Here is a 21,456-nt window from a genome sequence, read left to right as displayed (position 1 = left end):
CTACTGCGCTTTCCTATTTCTAATCAAGACATAGTTGGTAGGAAGAATCATAACATAACATAACATAACATAGCATCGTCAAAGCAAGTAAAAACATGAAGCATGAAGCATGAAGCAGAACCCTAGATCCCCTGCATGATGTGAACGGAAAGTTCCGCTTTTGGTATGTAATTCATTCTTAAATTAGCTTAGCCTGGAAAAAGGCAGAAACAAGCTAAATCAAGCCTGCATTAGAGTGACCAATACCAATTGCCATTAACCGGTAAATCCAAAGTAGACTGCTTAGTCTAGGGCTGACACATGGTGACCAACGAACTCATGTTTCTCCCTTATCTCCGAAACCCATGTGACTTTCTGCGCCCTGTGACTCAATTCTTCTTCTTCGTTGGAATCGAGGGCCCCGCAAGGGTCTCGCCAACATCGGTGCTCCCACACGAGCGACATCGCAGTTGAGGTTTGGCATTCTTGGAATTAAACAAGGATGAGTAGCGGGTTATCAGAAGCACGAAAGCCGGAATAGAGAGAATCCAGACAGAGGCCAAGACGAGGAAGGTCTGGAAGGGAGCTGCTTCGAGTCGTTCACCAATGAAGGTACCGCAGTGCAGTAGAAATGTCTCAAGTGAAGCTGACGGTGCCATGTCCGGTGTTTGGGAAGTATCTTGGCGTTTGGAAGATAGGAATGTCTACTCCGTAAGTTGGGGGCGAAGAAGAGAGAAGAGGAAGGTCGAGGATCTGGGGAGAGATTACTCCGTATACGTACGGAGTACTCCTGTAGCAAACAAAGACTCTCAAACGTCTGCCTAGAGCCCAACGAGCTTGGAATGTCTCGGATCTGCAGTATGTCTCAAATAGGAATACCTATCGCATTTATGCAGACATGTCACATTTTGCTTATTTTTTCTTATATCCCACCCGCAGATCAATGGTGATGGGTAAAGTGTAACTTGACTCTGATTGGTTCAGAACAATAGGCTTGGAGATCATTTTAATACTAGTACTCTACAGAGTACAGAGTACAGGGTACGTTAGGCTTTAATAAGAAATAGTCAGCTACTTAGGCACCTACCTAGGTAGGTAACATAGGTAATTTGCTTTTTCTGGTGTAGTCCGCCTCGTCTTTGATCTACGGAGCACATTGGGGCTATATTCCAAAAAGGTTAGTCTATATTCCGCTGTGAGGCATTTCCTACAAAATTGGGATAACCCATCTTTCTCCACATTGATTTCGCAGCATTATGGAATGTGTGATATTGATATTCCATTTCCTAATTTGATCTGTCATTAGGACAATTTGCTCGGATCCGGTGGATGATTCTAGAGCCCTGGGGCTGCTCATGCTGACTAACCTTTTCGCCATCGCCTGTGGGCATGGGTGTCAATGAGTCAAGATGTGTATGGAGTATGGTTTTAAGAAATTTTTAGCCCAGCAGGATTGCAGATGCCCCTTTTGTTGCGATTATATAGAGAGAGATAGAGGAGGTCCGCCCGTACAATTGTGTACCATTGCCTAGCGTGTCTAACCTTGTATTGAGGCCTTGGCTAGATATCCCTGCAAATATAGCCTTGGAGGAAAATTGAGCAGTTTCGCAAACGCTAGATGGTTTCAAAAGAGAGAATGACAACTCAAATTCGAGTATTTAAATTAAGGAGACGAACTTCCTATTTTAGGGACAACATGTGATGACCAAAATGGAGATAATGGAGATATATAAAATGTGTGGGCTGATCCGACGGGGAAAATAGGGACTGGGATGTTTGAGGCTGAACTACAACCCCTGTTTTGTCTACTCGGTATAGTTGTATCTACTTTTTTTTTTATATATTTCTCCATAAGATTTAAAGAACCAGTCGAAGAAGTGAAAGAAATAAAATAAAATATCATTGTGTAATAGATGCAGGTCTACGAAACAATAGTACAATCTAGTACAACCTAATCGGCATTTGCATACCAACTGGGGTCCAATAATATGCAGTATATACAGTATAGTTCACAATTGTTCAATAGTTCACTAGTTCCCCAAGTTCAAAATCTATCATGTCAACATAAAATATCAAATAAAATGGAGTCGTGAAAAGTCCGAAGCCGTTGGGTACAAGTAGCGGGAACCCCGCCTAAACCCGCACTCTTTCTTCTTCACCTTCCCGACATCATACGGTTGCCAACTCACCCTATATATCACCCCCCAAAAATATGACAAAAGCATCAACGGAGGGGTATCCATATAACCTGGGCTCGTACGGGAAGGTCATTACAACCACGAGCCCTGAAGCCCAAATATGGTTCGACCGTGGTCTTGTGTGGGCATATTCTTTCAACCATAAGGAATCCATCGTCTGTTTCAAACAGGCACTTGTCCATGATCCATTATGTGTGATGGCCTACTGGGGGTTGGCCTATTCTTTTGGTCCCAACTACAACCAGCCTTGGGATTTTCTGGGCAACGATTTGACAGCCGTGGTTGAAAACACATATCGAGCTGCAACCAAAGCTCGTTTCCTCTCTAAAAAAAATGGTTCCCCCCTGGAACAGGCCCTCGCTAAGGCGATCTCCGCCCGCTATCAAAGTGATAAGCCGGCTAGCATGGAGCAATATGCTATTCAAAATATTGCGTATGCCGATGCAATGAAAGAGGCATATGAAAATTTTAGTGATGATTTGGACGTGGTCACTCTGTACGCTGATTCCATGATCAGCCTCACGCCCTGGAAGTTGTGGGATCAGGTAACCGGCGCACCAAACCCAGGTACGCGTACCATGGAAGCAAAGAGGGTGCTAGAGACAGCTCTTCAACATAAGGATGCCTCTAAACACCCCGGTCTTCTGCACATGTACATTCATCTTATTGAGATGTCGCCCTTCCCCGAACTAGGTCTCCGACCGGCAGACTACCTCCGAGATCTTGTTCCAGATGCCGGCCATATCACTCACATGCCATCCCATTTGGACGTGCTGGTTGGAGACTATCGAAGTGCCGTCCGCGCAAACCAGCGTGCCGCTATTGCAGACGAGAAATACCTGGCGCTGAAAGGCCCCTTTAATTTCTACTCGGTCTACCGTATGCACACCTACCACTCGCTCATCTACGCAGCCATGTTCGCGGGCCAGAAAAAGGCCGCATTCGAAGCTGTGGACCGCATGGAGGCGACTTTGCCCAAAGAACTGCTCTCGGCCCTGGCGGATTACATTGAAGTCTTCATGTCTGTGCGTGCACACATCATGATACGCTTCGGCATGTGGGATGAGCTTATTGCGATTGAGATCCCTTCAGATCCAGAGCTGTACTGCATGACGATAGCGGTTCTGCACTACGCCAAGGGCGTGGCATATGCAGCATCAGGGAACGTGCCGGATGCAGAGCGTCAGCGAGAGCTGTACCGAGCAGCCCGGGCTCGGGTCCCGGATACGCGCTTGGACTGGCCCAACAAGTGCATCGATATTCTGGGGGTGGCGTCGGAAATGTTGGATGGAGAGATCGAGTACCGTCGTGGGAACTACACGGAGGCTTTTGAGCATCTACGTCGCTCGATTGAATTGGATGATGGGCTGGGTTACAGTGAACCCTGGAGCTGGATGCAACCTACCCGCCATGCATACGCTGCTCTTTTGCTAGAGCAGGGCCATGTCGAGGACGCAGCGGCTGTCTACCAGGCTGACCTGGGCCTTGATAGCACTCTTATCCGTGCACGTCAGCATCCGAATAATGTATGGGCTTTGCAGGGCTACCATGAATGCTTGATACGTCTTGGTCGGCATGATGAGGCGCGCATTATTGGACCGCAGTTGGCGATAGCGGTTGCTGTAGCTGATGTGCCTGTAACATCTTCTTGTTTTTGTCGCCTGGATACCTTTGAAGCACCCAATGTTGGGAAGAGTTGTTGCAAATAAATTGATACATGTACATTGTTTTTCTAACTCATATTAACAATTCATCCTCAATGCACTATGTACATGTATGTATTCTTAGTTAACATATAATATAGGTCTCCATAGTATATTGGCCAATCACCGATAGCGGGTGTCATCTACCAATGACGACCTTGGAAGTTGACTCGGTGTTTGGTCCAAAGATCAAACGCCGAACCCAAAAGTAACTTCTCCTTGGACAAAGTATACTTTTACCAGCCTATTGATCTTCTCAAGCAATAGAAGCAACGCTTGGGTCAAGGTATGTAGATCTTATTACGTCAAAAGCGCCATCACTCGATCAGGGTATAGATATCACGTGCACTGGTGATGTCCCGACGCCGATATACTCATTTGCTAACTGCATTTTTCAAACAATTAGACGATGCCTCGTGTTACGAAACCACCGGTGAAGGCTGCATGTCTGGCATGGTTCGTTGCATACCTTCTCGGCCTCTCATTCTTGCCTTGAACTTATATTTTGTAGTCGAACATCGAAAACACGTTGTGACGGCCAACATCCCTGTGGCAATGTATGTTAAACCACTCAGTTTGGATTTCATTGACTAATTTATTGACTAGTGCTCTGACAGAAAAAGAGAGTGCAGTTATCGACCCAGTCGCCGGGGTGGTCCTCGCAGAGGAGCCCAGTATGAGAGGCAACGACAACCAACTGCAGGCAACTCACTGCCATCTTCAATGTCAGATGTTGCCAATGAAATTGGTAGCTCAAGTTCCAATATCACAAGCCATCATAGTATCTAACCAATGACCAGAACCATTCCTTGACAACATGATCGGTCTGGTATCGCCATATGCTGGAATCCACAATCTCGACCTCTCCCCGGATTCTCTGTCAATTGTGGATGGAGCCCAGCAGATCTGGGGTCAACCCACCCCACATGATGATAGCTCCTTTGACTCGGTTCATATGCACGATAGGGGGTCATCGGCAATTCGCGCCTATCAGTCCGAAGCGGAAATGTTGGTGCAAAAGAAACCTTATTCGAGGTATGACCAATTGCTAATTGGACACACAGTGCCAATGCCTATTATATTTATATCCATCCATATTTACCTTTGCTGCCACCTCCAGTGGCACCGCAGCACGAAGATCGCCATACCGTGATCAGGCCATCTGACGAAATGTCTCAAGCAAAAAAGTCCCGCATGCCTTATTGGCCGACATCATCTCTGACTCTTGCCTTATCTGCAATGCTAGTCCTTATACCCACTTCTGAAGACACTTTTCCAATTGCCGAAACGAGCCTTGCGCTTAGGCGGTCGTACGCGCAGCTATTTGCCCAGGCGGCGCTGACGGCTGTGGAAACTGAGACTGACGATTTGTCGCCGGCTTTGAGCACTAATGTGTTTGAAGCAGAATCATGTCGAGCACGAAATTTTCTGCATCCACAGGTTCCAACCCAGCTTCATCCGGTTATGGCTCTTGTGGTCCTTGCCATTTATGAGTATTGCCAGCGTGGTAATATATCTAGAATGCGGGCTCGAGGTAACCAGGCTATCACAACTGCTATGGATATCTCCCTTCATAGGCTTGACTCCACAACAACAGAGTGTTCTGAGGCACAGAGACGAACTTGGTGGATGACAGTTAGTGAGAGAGACATGTTATTGTCAGAGCTGTTACTCACTGGTTCTATAGATTTGGGTCTCATATCTATCGTCAAACCTCCATCTTTCTGTAAGAGAATATATGAATATGCCCATTAATGGATTTCGACTGATTTATGTCCAGCCACCAATTGTTTTTATGGACGACTCACGAATAACTACCCCTTATCCCAAATTTGACGTATATCTGGAGGTAAGATATCCAATCCCTTTCATACTTCTTCTATCCCCTACTAAATGTCACAAGCCATGGCCCATAATGATGAAAACACAAGAAGCTCTTTTCGAGTCTCACAAAATCGTTCAGAACATCGAACGTATAGAGGAGACAGCCATTCTCTCCGATTTCGGCACTCGAATACGCAAGCTAGATTTGAATCTTGTATCTTTGATAGGCGAAACAGACCGACATCTACTAACCACTTTTGATGAAGAGCCAGAGGCATCCGTAGCTCAAAACATGTGGATGATCAGTCGCATGTTCATCCATGCGTGAGTGATTCATCTTCAACCTCAAAATGTATTTTACTAACCTTTCTAGTGCTCGTACTCGACTGCACCGTTTCCGGGCATTCATGGACATCCCCCTTTTTCTTGACAAGTACTGTGATCTCGCAGCAATCAACAGCGTGGATTTCCCGCACCAGACGTCTCCTCCCAAGTGGGTGACAGACTGCGAGATCTCATTCCCGTTTACCGAGCAAGAATCCTCGATTATCTGTCTCAAGTCTTCGCTCGTGGTAACAACAATATATCGCAATTTGCCGTATCCGAATCCACTTGGGTCAGCCCCTTCTAGGTCCACAGCATATCCGAAAACTATTCCTTACTTTGCTTGCTCGGGGATACAAAGCTGCTACGCTCTTCTTATGTTGTTGCACCGACTGCGTGCCTCTATAGCAACGGATCGACTTGGAGATTGTTACCACCTGCTTAATAACCCTACTCCTGCGTCAGAGATTGCTGATGCCGAGAGATTGAGGGAGGAGCTGCGACATGGGGTGGAAATTCTCGGCAGATCTCTGAAATCTGATGTGATTTTTGAGGGTGTTGGAGGTATGGGGCGAGAAATTGAGGGAGCTTACCTGGCTGCTTTTCCTAATTGCTCTGAGATCTAGATATATAAACCACCCGCTTATGCGGCCTTGAGACCTCTTTTCTTTTTGGTAGTCTTTTTAAGATATTTCCCCCTTATTGGTGTTCTAGGTAAAGTATAGGCGAAATGGCCCAAAATTCGCAAAACGACTTTTCATCTATAACGTTTTGATATGCAGGCCCTGCTGCGCAATAGTGTTGGTTCACCGCAATGTATAGAATCACGCGAGTTACAAATGGAACTCAGCAACCACCCCTTACACTACTGTCAACATCAGAGCACTAACGTATTTCCTCTCAAATATCCCAAAAATGGCACCTAATTATTCAAAATAATAATCGATAGAACCTCGGGGACACATTCGCGTGAAAGCCATCTGGTCACGTTCTCGGAAAAATTGATTGGCCGAGCCGACGATATCACCCCGAGGTTCTCCTGCGCGTGAAGTAATCTATAGGTTGATGATGATATTGAATTTTAGAGCCTATGTTTGATTCTAGGGAGAATAGACATGGCTGGGAATATATCAATCTCGCCATTTCTGTTCCAGCGTTGTTTCCAGCAAGCATGGTCCGGATCACGACGAGCTCGCGTCAATTATGGCAGCACCAAATATGAAAAGAAACCCGGTGATAATGACACTCTGCAGCTTCCACGGAGATTTGGTAAGCTTTAAATATTGAAAAATTATACATTTATTGTTTGTATCTTGAGGGATAATACCTGACGCGTGAATTGGTAGGAATCGCCGTTAGTGGCGGCGCCGACTCCATGGCTCTGGCATACCTATGCAAGCAACTAGAACGCTCTTCTGATGTTGCTGGAGCCATTTCTGTCACTGCTTTCGTGGTAGATCATCGTGCCCGTCCAGAAAGCACTGCTGAGGCACAGAAGGTTGCTAGCTGGCTTCGTGATATGGGTATGTTCCAAGTCGGAATACTTATATTCTTGGAGATTATTTAACCATTCTGAAACAGATATAAAGACACAGATCCTCAGTTTGGACTGGTCAGAAATTACTTCAAGTCAAAATCAATTGACCTCGCCAAAGTCTGGAGCATCAAGTCCCCTCCCGTCCGCCTTTGAGACACATGCTCGACGACTCCGTTTCCAAGCCCTCGGCATAGCTTGTCATACATTCAAGCTTGAAACGTTGCTTTTAGGCCATCATCAAGATGACAACGTTGAAACCACCATTTGGCGGCTCTCCGCTGGGGCAAATGGCTTAGGCCTTGGCGGCATCCCCGAAGTCGCTCGAATCCCCGAATGCCATGGTATCTTTGGGGCTTCTGAGAGCTGGTCAACCACATCAATCCCTACAAAATCACCAACAAAACCGCACCTTAAAGTTCGATTCGATAACCAGAAGCATGGGTTTATCGCTCGTCCCGATCCAAACGCTAGGAAAGATAAACTCTACTCTAATCTCACGTCCAATGTAAACATGGCAAGCCCAGGCATATTCATCTGCCGGCCACTACTCTCTTTCACCAAAGCAAGCCTTCTGGAGACCTGTCACAAAAACAATGTTCCCTACGTCTCCGACCCAACAAATTTCGACCCAACCCTCACTCCCCGGAACGCCATCCGCAGCCTTCGCACCTCAAACTCCCTACCCCGTGCACTGGAATCAGAATCAATCCTCTCCCTCATCCGTTCAAGCCAAAACCTCCTTCAGAAGTCAAATGAGCTTTCCAACTACCTCCTCTCATCCCAATGTCGAATCCTAGATTTCAACCCCAAGGCAGGGTCAGTGGTCATTCAATTCCAAAACACAAGCCCAGCATCCATGGACCCCCAACTAGCAACATTATCAGCATCTCGAACCCGACAGATTCAGACCATCGCTCTCCGTCGCATCACAGAACTAGTCTCTCCATTCCCCGATAGCCATTTCTCGCTACGCAACTATGAGTCACTAGTTCCCAACGTGTTCCCTGGTCAAGATGAACCCCGTGACGCAAGCATCACATCCAATAACCAGAAAAGAACAAAAGCCTTCACGGTAGCAGGTGTTCTGTTCCAGCGTCTCGGGAACGAAGCCACGACGCCTGGAATGTCCCAAGATCCTCGTCTCGGGGGTGATAATATCTGGTTGTTATCCCGGCAACCATTCATGAAAAATCGTGATCCCGTGACGCAAATCAATGTCTCGCCTGGTGGCAGTTTTACGCCGTGGGTTTTGTGGGATAACCGGTATTGGATGCGACTTCGTCTCGTTCCGCTCGACCGTGATCCCAGTGAACGGGGGGATCAATTGATAAGTCTTCCTCTTACGATACGTCCGTTCCATAAATTTGATATTGAACGGATACGCAAAGATGCGGTTAATTCAAGGCCGCAGCGGCGAACGAATAAGGATTCTGCTGCTGAACAGAAAATGCCCGGGACTTTTGAGCACCTCAAAGCTGTATTGTCTGCTGAAGCGCCCGCTCAACTGCGTTTCACTTTACCTGTGATATCAAGGGAAGGCATTGTGTCTAAGCCAGGGAAACCTCCGGGTCAGAAGGTTTGGCAACAGCTGTCATTGCCGACTTTGGACTATCGGCTATCTGGCCATTCAACCAAGTATCCTTCTCTCGGCGAGGTGGAATTGGGACATCTACGAAGTCGGTGGAAACTGAAATGGCAGTGGATGTACAAAATGATTGACACTGAGGCACTGCGCCTGATGGGCTGGCCAGTGGGTAAAGATGCCGAGGAGGCTTAGTATACATGACAACAACACCTAGACAAACAAAAAAAAGCAAGCCCTGTAAAAACTTGATCTCCTGAGCTATGCATGCATGGTCAATGGCTATCTGTGCGGGTAGGCCAGTATGAAGGGTGACAAGAAATAGGAATGAATACAAGTAAGAAAGGCTCATGATATGTGTGTAAATGAATAGGGTGTCCAAAGGAAAGTAGAAGAGGCTTGTGCGATATCAAAATACAAGGCGAAAGGAAAAGATAATTGTGACAGGTGTCAGGTTGAGTAAGATGTCCAGGTGTGGGAAAGGAATGTGTATGATGGGACAAGCCATCGATGCTGTATATTCAGTCATTGTTCGCTCGCCTTGAGCAGTGCAGTGGCAGCTGACTGGGCTCGAAGACCTCCAACTTCTCGCTTCAAGCGGAAGTTTTCCTTCTTCACCCGACCGATCTCGTCCAGAGCACTGGCCAGTTGAGATTTCAAGGCATCTTCTGCGTGGCCCGATCGGACGTCCTTTGCAATTTTGCTGAGCTCGGTATTAAATCGATCATAGAGAGCCTCGTTCTCGGCGCTTGCCTCGCGATAAAGCTCGTCTAATTTCTTTACGCGCTTCTCGCTAAGAATCAACGACGACTCCAGGTCTCGCTCGAGAGCAGTTGTGCGGTCATTGTATTCCCCGGTAAGCGTGTCGAATCTGGCTTCAAGGTTGCGCATGCGAGCTTCAAGGGATGCGGTAGTAGCAGAATATGGATTGGCGTCTGCACGGTCAAAATCAAACTCCAAGTTCATTGCGTTGGATTGCCTTGGTGGCGTGAGTTTCAGGGAACGCAATTCGTTACCAAGCTCTGTGAGATCATCTTTCAGGCCCAATTGAGTGGATTTTTGGGTCTTCTTTTCTAGTTGAACACGATCACGTAACTAAGGGTAATGTCAGTGAAGTCATAAACGAGACAAATAAGAGGTGACCAACCTTTTGTGGGCTTTGCATCCGCGGTTTGTGCGGTCTCTGCAAAGAAGACGAAGATTGTGGCCGCTTAGTATCGGAACCGTTGACGGTTGGCCGCTCCCGAAGGCCCGGAGTCCGCTGAGGAATGCCTGACGTGTGGGATCTTCTCCTTGACTCCTCCACTGGCGATTCCGAGACACCACCCTTTGACTTGGTTGTACGCTCCGCCTGTGGAGTCCTGGGATCAATGTTCTCCTTTCTGCTCGGCGTAGAGGGACGGGGTGGCGACAGACGGCGAATGGGTGATCCTAGTCGCGTCGGTGATCCGGATTTCGCTGGCGGCTTAGAACGCATTGGTGATTGACCACGCATTGGTGACTGACCGCGCATGGGTGATGTTGGTATGTAACTGCTCTGGGGTCTAGACTGCTTGGTGGGTGTTACCACCTCCCCTCGCGGGTGGCTGGAAGGGGTCGTCGGGCGGAGTTGTTGAGTCGGAGAGATACTGGATGCATCTGAGGATGATGTGGGTGGTCGTAAGTCTGAAAGAGAACTCCTTCGTTTTCTGCGAGTTCTTCCCACGGCATCTTCAGAGAAACCTCGGAAAGAAGACAGAGAAGGCGGGTTTTCGTACCCGGTGCCCGGCCTTGAGATTTGCTCCTCGGATGCGAACCCGTACGGACGGTACGGACGATCGCGAGATGTAGGCCGGTCACGAGATGTAGGACGATCACGGGACGTAGGACGATCGCGAGATGTAGGGCGAAGGAAACCCAGACGAGCGTCCACGTCAGTCGACTTCGATCGCATCAGAGACCCTTTGGGTGTATTGGGCTCTGAGCCAGCCGGGCTTTGCTTCTTGCTCAATGTCCTAAGAATTGCTGCGACTTTACCCTCGCCTTCATTTTTCGAGGTGTCCCTGTGCATGCCAAATCCAAAACGTTTCCGGAAAGAGGAAGAATTGGAACCAACTGAGCCGGCACTGGCATGAGATTTCGATTGATCGCAGGTCAGTGTTCCTTCCACTGAGGTACCTCCAGGAATAAATTCTTCGAAGAGGTTGTCAAAGTCTTCGACCAATCGATCTAAAAGGGAGACGTGGTGGCTGGGGTCACCGTCTTCTGTGAGTACTTCTGCAAATGCCATCGTCAAAGCACCGCGGTCTCCGTCATTTCCAGATGCATCAAGTAGCTCAGCAAGTAGTCGAATGATCGCAGCTAGGGCTCGTCTATTTTGCGGGCTCATATCTGTCACGAATTTCCGGAATTGTTCATCAAAGTCTCGTGGTATCATGGTGTCAAACTGGCTTTGAATCCATTTCAGAGAAGAAGAGCTCAAGATAGGGCCCATGCTTCTTCTCCAAGCGTTCGCCAGAAACGTTTCAAATGCGACGAAAAGTGTATCAACTGGTACTTCGGCGGCAGCCTGGATTCTGCTCGGGTCTTCCAGCAAAATGTTGTAGAGCTCATTGACTGGCGCACGATCAACATTATCTCTGACCCGAAGCATTCGGCCCAGGATATTTCCGCTTCGAGACTGCAGAGAAATTACATAGGCTGCAAATGTTTGTTCCAGCAACCCGAACTGAGTATCCAATCCCTTGGAGGCAGATGCCCCAACAACTGATATTTTGCTCCCAGTTTCCTCTTTCTCCTTCTCTTTGTCTTTGTCCTTCTCTTTATCTTTATCTTTCCCAGGGAATGTCGAAGGCAAGGTGTTTGATCTCGACAGGGTCCCTCTTGGCGGGGGCATTTTTGGGAATTCACCAGTAAGAGTCGCCGATCCCGATCCTTTGTGGGTGGGCACGTTATCACGGCTACTCCCCAACAGGTTTGAGATCAGTTTGGTTGGCGAAGGTGGCCGGAAGCCCCGCGAAGACTTGACCTGGGTGATTAAGCTGCTGGCGATATACCGAAGAATTTCAAAATTGGAATGAACCAGTGGGTTGGTCAATGCCGGGTTTCGGGGGCTATGTAGAGGCAAGAGCAAGTATTGAACTTTGTTTCTAAATGTCAGTGCCAAGAAAATAAAATTGTCACCGGCGAGTCACTTACGACGTCGTGAAAGAGTGGGAATGAAGGTGTCCATTGTGATCAAATCCGTAGACCCAGATCCAACCACTGAACTGATATCCAGTCTGTATTGATCTCCACTGGGAGGAGATATCGATACGATGACCTCAAGATTGTAATCTCTCAATATTTGGCCACAAGCCGCCTTGGATGCATCAAAAACAACCCGTATGGGGGATGACTCAATCTGATTGATCGCGGCGCTTTCACCATCCTCGCACACACAGGCCAGTATTCCCACGTTACTCGCAGCTCCGGTGGGAGGGCTTCGGAGTGTCCACTTGCCTCCTTCTCTTTCACTCTCGGGGAATCGACCTTCAATCTTCGCTTTGGATATTTCTTCAATCAGTCGACTGGCTCTTCCCTCATACGTCCCAGTCAATTCCAGCGCAAGCAGGTCGGCTCCAGCACTTGTTTCATCTGTCATGGACTTGGTTGAAACTGGCACAACAAACAAAATTCGACCACATGCGGATTGCATACAACGCACATTATGAAAGTCAAGTACCTGCACAACCTGGAGTTCTGCTGACGGTAAGGACGAGGACATATCACTTGTTGCAGCGGCTGCATTATCGATATCAGCCAGTACACCACGGGCCGTGGCCCGGCTTTCAGCAGGCTTTGCTAGAAGGACCAGGCAGTTCTTATAAAGGAGCATGATCCCCGTGCTGTTTCCGGATGATTGGGTATCCAGATTGTAGGGAGGGGTGACCTCGCTGAAGTCGACTGCGGTAATCAGCCGACCTTCAGGGAATGTCTTTGCTGGCCACCCGTTAACTAGCTCTTTCAGGCGTTGAAGGCTTTGAGCGTGGCTCGATGGGGAATTGTTCTCTAGTGCACAGATATCCTTCACGATGTCTCTTGCTTTCAGCAGAGTTCGCACGGCAGGATGGACCAAGGGCAGATTGCTAGTCATGGTGTCAATTAGCAAACTGTATCTAGGGAGTCGCTGAACGGGTTCCATCAACAAAGAGCGCAGTCTCTGCTCCCCCGTCTCGTATACTCTCTTTGAAAAGCTAGAGTTCTTGTCTTTCATGAACAGATTCAGAGTTTGTGTAAAACCTGTATGTGCTCGCATATACTCTCCGTATGGCTGTGAAAATTGCGGTAGCCATTCAAAGAGGGCCTTTGCGAATGCCAAAGCTCCAAGCGGATCCGATTTATCTCTGGGCAAACTCCGATGATTGGAAGGGAGCTCCGTATCCTGACCAATATCTGTGATGGCATCTTTCTCGGTTTCATCAAGCACTTGTCGAATGACATCAAGGAAGCCCAGGTTGACTTCCAGGATTTCGTTTAAACACGGGGGGAATAATGCCGCCAAAGCGGCCTCGTCGGGGCTGTTGCTGGATGGTCCTCTACCAACAGCCTTTTGCCGAAATTCGTCGGCCACTTCATGGACAAGAGAATAAAGTTTGGCGACATATCTTTCTTCGGTATCCACAACCTCACACATGGTAAGACGAAGGGCTTCTTTCTGGCTTCTTGCAAACAGCCGCGATTTGCTGACATTGGTCGGCTGAGACGGCGCACGTTTCAGTCGGGATGTTGGCAAAAACATAGGATCTCCCAACGCCTCTATCAGGGGTGTGTATGGTCCGTACTGGGGATTCTGACTCCCCTCAATGTCTGATCCCGCACTCTCTCGTCGGTGGAATGGTTGTATAGTACCCGTAGGAAGCACCACATCGATGTCAATCCATGGCACCTTACGTTCTTGATATGCGCTCCGAATATCCTGGATAATCTCCAATGAATCATCCACCTTTGTCATGCGGTTGGCCAGATCCGCAGCATGCATCTCATCGAACATCTTGGGGGCCTTCCCTCCTGGTCTTCCAGACCGAGCCACCCCAGTCAGACGGTGCTTGACCGGTTCAGATAGCTCGGCAAAATACCTCAGCATACTGACGGCAAGTCCGCGACACACCTCATCTCCTTGTTTTTCGCGGGGTAGGTGGTTCACTGCAGCATACACGGGGGCAGCTGGGGACACCGTAATCCGAGGGTAACTTTGAAACCCAGCGGGTGTGAATATATGGGCCTGGATGCGGGAACTGCTCACAGTGGCATTGGCGGTGGAAACGGCACCATAGAAAACGAAGATGGATGATAAGCAGGAGTCGACGACATGATAGAGGCTAAGATGTTCGAGTGGCAGGTCTGCCAGTGTAGGGGCTGTGGGGGGAGGTGCGATGGTCGTCATAACGAATGGCGGTGCACTTGCGGTGCAGGTGCGGAATGCGAGAAGCTGTTAAGCAAGCGCTATCGTGCGCAATAAACAAATGAAATGCGCCGGGGTTTGGCGTAGAAGGAGCGATGCAGTAGCAAGGTAGCGAGTGACGGAAAACAAGGGCGCAGTATTTGGAGGTAAATGAGAGAAATTTTCCTAGACTGAGTGAAAGACAGTTGAAGGTCGCATGTAGGATGTGTTATCCTGTTGTTGATAAAGCGATTGCGACAATCGCGCTCCCCTCCATAGAAGCTAAGGTACAGAAGATATCCACTCAATTCATAGATTCAGGGAGTATACACGTGCAGTGCAAAAAAGGAAAGAAAAAGTAAATCCCCAAAAGGTCAGTAAAAGGAAGTGTAAGATTGAGGGGAGGCGTTTGTTTTGAGGCGGGGACAAGAGAAGCGGTGGGTTGATATCGCGATAGCCCGATAGAAGAGCGGGTATTAGCGCCTAACACTAAGAATAGTAAATAAAAATAAAAATAAAAGAATGACTTGAATATGCCCAGCACACCCTGGTTGACTAGGTTGTAAGAATTACATTCTCTACTTTGAAATGTCCTACTCTCTTGTTTTTAATGTTTACTCTACTATGTTTTGTCCGGCCAACGCTATCAACACCGTTGCTATCGTTGCAATCCCCAGCAGCTGCAAGGACTAGTGTGACAGGTCACATCTGCATGATTCGCTGAATATATGGGGTTCATCGCACCTTGTTGCTCCCTATAGTTTCAAATTTTGTACACGAGCTTGATGCTAGACCTATGTATATGAATATGTTTCATGATAAGTATATATAGATAGAAATACTAGATATGTCTGACGCACAATGCCATTATATTTTGGACAGTTCAACACAATTTGATCCAATAATATTCGTGGTCAATTCGGAAATTCCACCTTTGTTTACTCGGAAAATATATCAGCCACTATATCGATGATCGCCGCGTTAATATTTTGATTAATTCATGCATACATGATGTGCCTGGAGCTTCTTATTGCCTTTTTACCCCCATTCGGAGGTGTTATAGTCTGATTATCTGACAATATTGGCATGTAGTGTTGAACTGGCATGGAAGGATGTCAACAGAGGCGAAATCAAACATTTTGGACCCATGGATGCGATCCAATACCAGATGGTACTCAATACCCCATCGGTACAGATTTTGGTCCAATCCAATCAGTTTAATACACACTGGATGGTAATGTGTAGTACAGCCCCTGTCGTAGGCGGTGAATGGGCGGGGAAGACGCTAAGCTCGATAAGGCAACCAGCAGTATGATGATCGAGAGACCAGCTGTTTCGTTCCGACATCCAAAATGGTGTCACAACAGCGAGCATCTTCTGCGATGCTCGATCCCACCATGGACTCGTCCTCACTCCCAATTGCCATCGATCCAGTGGCTTTGGTGACCACTGAATGTATCACCGTCACCTCATCCATGCGCAAGCATGCCCGCTGGGCTCACTCCTCGGTTTCCGCCATCTTAGGCGGCAATGGAGCCTCTCGTGTTTATGAACGAGATAACTCTGCTCCGTCGAGCCCAAATCCACGCAAAACTGGCCAATCGACACCCAGTCCTGATGAAGATCACGTCCTGGCCAATCGGTGGGGTCTGCGAGGGAAGAAGGGGAAGAGCATGCAGGACAATCCATTGATATCGGCCTTTACACGACTGCGGAGTGATCTGAAAGATTGCAAAGATATCCGAACTTTTGATACCCCAGCTTTACTTCATCCATTCTTACAGGTCGTTCGCTCCTCTTCGACCTCTGCCGCAATTACCTCTATCGCCTTGGTCTCCATTACCAAGTTCCTCTCTTACAATATTATCAACCCAAATTCCCCACGGCTCCCGATCGCGATGCAGTTACTCTCAGCCGCCATTACACACTGCCGATTCGAAGCCAGCGACTCATCAGCGGACGAGATAGTGCTGTTGAGGATTCTGAAGTTGATGGAGGGCATACTTTCACGACCCGAAGGTGAACTTTTGGGCGACGAGAGCGTTTGTGAGATGATGGAAACTGGTTTGAGCATGTGCTGCCAGGGTCGTCTGTCAGAGGTACTGCGGAGATCCGCCGAAATGGCAATGGTCAAAATGTGCCAGGTGATCTTCATGCGTCTGTCGCATCTGGATCAAGAAATGCCCGCGGGACCAGATCCATTTGCAGGAGAAGATACCAAAAAGGACCCACCCTCTCGTCTGAAGATGGACCCGTCGGTCAACGGAGATACCGTCACATCGCAGCACTTGTCGGCCATCAGCGCAGACACAGCGGCCGCAGAACGACACAGTACCAGTCGAGAGGGATCACCGGAGCAGGCTGGAAATGGTAGCGCAGCTGCAGCTGCACCGCCAAGCCCGCACGATGACGCTGAAACTGAGCTTCAACCTTATTCTTTACCATCCATTAAAGAATTATTCCGTGTCTTGATCGACCTGTTGGACCCTCATAACCGGCAACATACTGATGCCATGCGTGTTATGGCACTCCGGATTATTGATGTTGCCTTGGAGGTAGCAGGTCCCTCCATTGCTCGGCATCCTAGTCTGGCTGCCCTGGCCAAGGACGACCTTTGTCGATACCTTTTCCAGCTAGTTAGGTCAGAACACATAGCTATCCTGACTGGCTCGTTGAGAGTAGCCGGCACGTTGTTATCAACTTGCAGGCCGGTTTTGAAATTACAACAGGAACTCTACCTTTCCTATTTAGTGGCCTGCTTGCACCCTCGCGTGGAAATACCGCGAGAACCTGGTATCGACCCATCACTCTACGAAGGCATTCCCCAATCACCGAAGTTGGTAAAACAGCCCGCTTCGCAGGCCAATAGTGGAAGATCCACACCTGTTCCTGTTAAGGATCGACAGAAATTGGGACTCGAAGGTGGAGCGAGAAGGCCCGAAGCCCGAGAGGCAATGGTAGAGAGCATTGGCATGTTGTCACGCATACCTAGCTTTATGGTTGAACTTTTCGTCAACTATGATTGTGACGTGGACCGAGCAGATCTGTGTGAGGATATGATTGGATTGCTATCTCGTAATGCTTTCCCAGACTCTGCAACTTGGAGCACTACCAATGTGCCCCCATTATGTCTCGATTCTCTTTTGGGCTATGTGCAGTTCATCCATGACCGGCTGGATGACGAGCCGATACAAGGAGACTACCCTCCTCAAGAAATTTTGAAACAACAACGTAACACGAAGAAACTCATTATCAAGGGAGCCCAGATCTTCAACGAGGACCCTAAGAAGGGAATTGCCTTCCTTGTCAGCCATGGTGTTATTGAGGATGCAAACAATCCTGTTCTGGTTGCTCGCTTCTTGAAGGGAACTACACGCTTGTCGAAGAAAGTTCTCGGAGAGTACATCTCCAAACGTGGCAATGAGGAGCTGTTGGGGGCATTTGTGGATCTTCTTGACTTCTCGGGGCGTAGTGCGGTTGAAGCTCTTCGGGAACTACTCAGTTCATTCCGTTTGCCCGGCGAATCGCCGCTTATTGAGCGCATTGTGACGACCTTTTCAGAACATTACGTTGAAAAGGTCAAGCCGGATGGTATCGCCGATAAAGACGCACTATATGTTTTGACCTACGCCATAATCATGCTGAACACTGAACTCTACAACCGCAACGTGAAGTCACAAAACCGTATGACTTGCGCTGGCTTCGCAAGGAACTTGCGAGGTGTCAACGGGGGTGGAGACTTTGCGGAGGAATTCCTCGAGGATATCTACGAGTCTATCAAGAACAACGAAATCATTCTGCCCGATGAACACGAAAACAAACATGCATTTGACTATGCTTGGAAGGAACTATTGCTGAAGTCTTCGTCTGCCGGCGACATCATAGTTGGAGAGACCAACATGTATGATGCCGAAATGTTCGCGGCTACGTGGAAACCAGTGATCGCGACCCTCTCATATGTCTTCATGTCTGCGTCAGATGATGCAGTGTATTCTCGCGTGGTCAATGGTTTCAACCAGTGTGCGCAGATCGCTGCCCGTTATGGTTTGACTGAGGCGTTCGACCGTATCGTCTTCTCCCTTGCATCGATTAGTACTTTGGCTACTAGCAAACCTCCGAGCACAGCGCTAAATACAGAGGTCCAAGTAGGTCAGAAGAGCGTTATGGTAAGCGAGCTGGCCGTCAAATTTGGCCGAGACTTCAGAGCACAACTGGCAACCGTGGTGCTTTTCCGAGTCATCTCAACAAACGAGGCAACTGTCAAGGAAGGCTGGGAGCATATTGTCCGGATCTTGAGCAACTTGTTCATCAACTCTCTCATCCCACCATTTGATGCTAAACTCACGTCCGAACTTGAAATTTCTCCAATTCCACTACAGCCTCCATCACAGGTGGTTGATCGGGATGGACGCAACAACGACACGGGAATTTTGTCTGCATTTACATCTTACCTCTCAAGTTATGCGGCAGACGACCCTCCTGAGCCTTCGGACGAAGAACTTGATAACACACTCTGCACAGTGGACTGTGTAACTGCATGCTCCATATCCGACATTTTAACAAATATCAAGTTCGTAAAGGTTTTTCATTGAATGGCTTGTGGCCATGATGCTGATTTTTTTTTCTTTTCACAGGTCTCTTCCCCTCTCTTCATTGGAGATGCTTGTGGAGGCTTTGTTGTCCCTACTTCCCGAGGAGAACGCACCGGCAGTCATCGTCGTAAAATCAGAACGCCCGGCACCAACGTCGAGGGCTGCCAACAGTAGAGCTGATCCTAACCAGCCCAAATACGATCCTTCTATGATTTTCGTTCTGGAATTGGCAACGGTACTCACTCTTCGTGACGAAAAGACCCTGGAGGTCCTTGGTGAAAACCTGGCAACAACTCTTCAAACACTGGTGCGCGATGCGAAGAACCTCCATCCGCTAACGGTGTCCCGCGTTGTTTCTTACCTCCTAAATCTCTTGCGACTGAGTCATGTATGTACTCTCCTTTACCCTGTCCCGCGTGTGCTTCTGTACTGATAACGCTCTAGGACCAACACTTCATGCGGGTACCTGTTGTACTCCATGCAATTTCTGGATTCGACCAGGATACCTTGGAAACCGTGGCCGTGGCCACAGTCAAGGGTCTTTCCAGGTGTATTTCTCATACGGGCCGTCTACGGAACGAAATCACAATTTCTCCGGATTTCTGGTCAATCTTGCAAAGACTTCACCAACATGAGGCGGTCGCTTCTCTTGTCTTCGATCTTCTACAAAGCATTGTTGAGTCAATGCCCGATATCATCACGGCCGACAACTATGAGTTCGTAGTCAGCCTTGCCAACGACTTCGTCAGCGCCGGACGTGTGGGATCTATCGAAGAACGACACAGGGATGCCCAGGCCCGCCGTAATAAGGGGGTCAAACCATCCAAGCCAAGGTAAGGGCACTCATGCAACTCTATCCAGTGTTGATACTTACATCTCCTTCCATAGTGAAAACCAAGTTGTGACCCGCGGTGTTAAAGCAATTGGCCTGATCTATCATCTGACTGGACGGGTCCCGGCTCTTATCAAACAATCTCACCTTGAGGAGAAAGAAGGTAACTACTGACCCTCTGATATGTATATTGCAGCGAGTTTCTAATATTTGGATTTTCAGCCTGGGCCGCCTACTGGTCGCCTATCTTCCAGTCCTTGACCGCTCAATGCACCAACCCGTGTCGCGATATCCGACACCATGCTATTTCCACGCTGCAGCGATCTCTTCTATCTGCCGAACTGATCTCAAGCGATGACGAGGAGTGGACAAGCATCTTCGACGAAGTCCTATTCCCGCTCGTCCTCCTTCTTTTGAAGCCAGAGGTCTATCACTCCGACCCTGTTGGTATGAGCGAAACCCGATTCCAAGCCGCAACCTTGGTCTGTAAGATCTTCCTGCGCTTCCTTGACCAACTTCCCAACCGGACGGGTATGCTCCCTCTCTGGCTCAGGATCCTAGACATCCTTGACCGCATGATGAACAGTGGTCAGGGCGATAGTCTGGTAAGTCTATGATTCCACTCGATGACTTAAGTATATCAAGACCAATCCCATCTAACATATCTTTTTCCCATACTATAGGCAGAAGCAGTTCCCGAAAGCTTGAAGAATATCCTCCTAGTCATGGCTGATGGAGGCTACCTCGTGTCCCCATCCCAAGACCCAAGCAAGGAAGAAATCTGGGTAGAGACCCGCAAGCGCCTTGGCCGTTTCTTGCCCGATCTCTTTTCGGAGGTCTTCCCCGATACCTCGAACGAGCCCGAAAAGTCTCCGGACTCTGCCATCCCATCCACAGAGCAGCCCCATGAGACGGAGAAGGCTAGCGAGACAGCGCAGAAGAGCGAGGATACTGCGCCTCAGAACAGTGAAGAAGCAAAGGAGGCGAATGCCGAGACCCAACCTCTTCAAGAGACAGAGGAAAGCACCCCTTAATGGAATGTTGAACCATTTCCGTGGATGTATGATGTATCTTTTTTTAATTTCTTGACTCCCCTGTTCTTTTTACATTTACCCTAGAATAGCGCCGGGGTCTATGTCCTACATGTAGATATAGCTTGATTTGATGATCGGCGCTGCGTGCGAGAAGACTACCCATGTGTCTGTTTACTTTTTTTGTGCCTACGATCTGCAAATGACAGGCCGGTTCCATATCAACGTAAAGCTTACTTAGAATTCACCAATAGAATGGACATTCGTAGTTGCAACCTATCGAGCTGGACAAGTTGCGACACAGGTGTATCATTCCTTTGGGCGATCTATACACATACACATACAATAATAGAACGCCACGTTGAATCAGGTATCCAAAGACAAAGAGAATAAAATCGAACAGAAAATCAGAGAGGACTAAAAGTCCCCTGGTTAACCAACGGAAAAAAGAAG

General features: G+C 48.3%; 6 protein-coding genes across 6 annotated transcripts; 4 read left to right on the top strand and 2 right to left on the bottom strand.

The window, feature by feature from the left end:
• Positions 1 to 368: 368 nt before the first annotated feature.
• N7487_007810 (uncharacterized protein) lies at positions 369 to 638 on the bottom strand (the record flags this gene model as incomplete). The annotated part of the gene is made up of 1 exon (XM_056875540.1): positions 369 to 638. One exon carries the CDS (start codon positions 636 to 638, stop codon positions 369 to 371), a length of 270 nt encoding a protein of 89 aa, XP_056727728.1.
• A 1,553-nt stretch (positions 639 to 2,191) lies between these two features.
• N7487_007809 (tetratricopeptide repeat protein) lies at positions 2,192 to 3,886 on the top strand (the record flags this gene model as incomplete). The annotated part of the gene is made up of 1 exon (XM_056875539.1): positions 2,192 to 3,886. The coding sequence occupies one exon, from the start codon at positions 2,192 to 2,194 to the stop codon at positions 3,884 to 3,886; it is 1,695 nt and encodes a 564-aa protein (XP_056727727.1).
• Positions 3,887 to 4,289: 403 nt separating this feature from the next.
• Positions 4,290 to 6,654, top strand: N7487_007808 (Zn(II)2Cys6 transcription factor; the record flags this gene model as incomplete). The annotated part of the gene is made up of 8 exons (XM_056875538.1): positions 4,290 to 4,336; positions 4,392 to 4,437; positions 4,487 to 4,628; positions 4,681 to 4,888; positions 4,945 to 5,515; positions 5,661 to 5,729; positions 5,784 to 6,028; positions 6,078 to 6,654. The coding sequence occupies 8 exons, from the start codon at positions 4,290 to 4,292 to the stop codon at positions 6,652 to 6,654; spliced, it is 1,905 nt and encodes a 634-aa protein (XP_056727726.1).
• Positions 6,655 to 7,143: 489 nt separating this feature from the next.
• N7487_007807 (tRNA lysidine(34) synthetase) lies at positions 7,144 to 9,342 on the top strand (the record flags this gene model as incomplete). The annotated part of the gene is made up of 3 exons (XM_056875537.1): positions 7,144 to 7,297; positions 7,375 to 7,551; positions 7,610 to 9,342. 3 exons carry the CDS (start codon positions 7,144 to 7,146, stop codon positions 9,340 to 9,342), a joined length of 2,064 nt encoding a protein of 687 aa, XP_056727725.1.
• Positions 9,343 to 9,672: 330 nt separating this feature from the next.
• N7487_007806 (putative Rho guanyl nucleotide exchange factor) lies at positions 9,673 to 14,551 on the bottom strand (the record flags this gene model as incomplete). Its single annotated transcript, XM_056875536.1, has 3 exons — positions 9,673 to 10,242; positions 10,295 to 12,267; positions 12,325 to 14,551. The coding sequence occupies 3 exons, from the start codon at positions 14,549 to 14,551 to the stop codon at positions 9,673 to 9,675; spliced, it is 4,770 nt and encodes a 1,589-aa protein (XP_056727724.1).
• A 1,349-nt stretch (positions 14,552 to 15,900) lies between these two features.
• Positions 15,901 to 21,006, top strand: N7487_007805 (uncharacterized protein; the record flags this gene model as incomplete). Its single annotated transcript, XM_056875535.1, has 6 exons — positions 15,901 to 19,118; positions 19,183 to 19,528; positions 19,585 to 19,973; positions 20,029 to 20,135; positions 20,195 to 20,577; positions 20,656 to 21,006. The coding sequence occupies 6 exons, from the start codon at positions 15,901 to 15,903 to the stop codon at positions 21,004 to 21,006; spliced, it is 4,794 nt and encodes a 1,597-aa protein (XP_056727723.1).
• Between the last annotated feature and the right edge of the window lie 450 nt (positions 21,007 to 21,456).

The sequence above is a fragment of the Penicillium crustosum genome (assembly GCF_028827405.1).
Source record: "Penicillium crustosum strain IBT 35664 chromosome Unknown utg000003l_segment0_segment0, whole genome shotgun sequence".
NCBI lineage: Eukaryota > Fungi > Ascomycota > Eurotiomycetes > Eurotiales > Aspergillaceae > Penicillium > Penicillium crustosum.
This window is presented reverse-complemented; position numbering and strand designations above follow the sequence as displayed.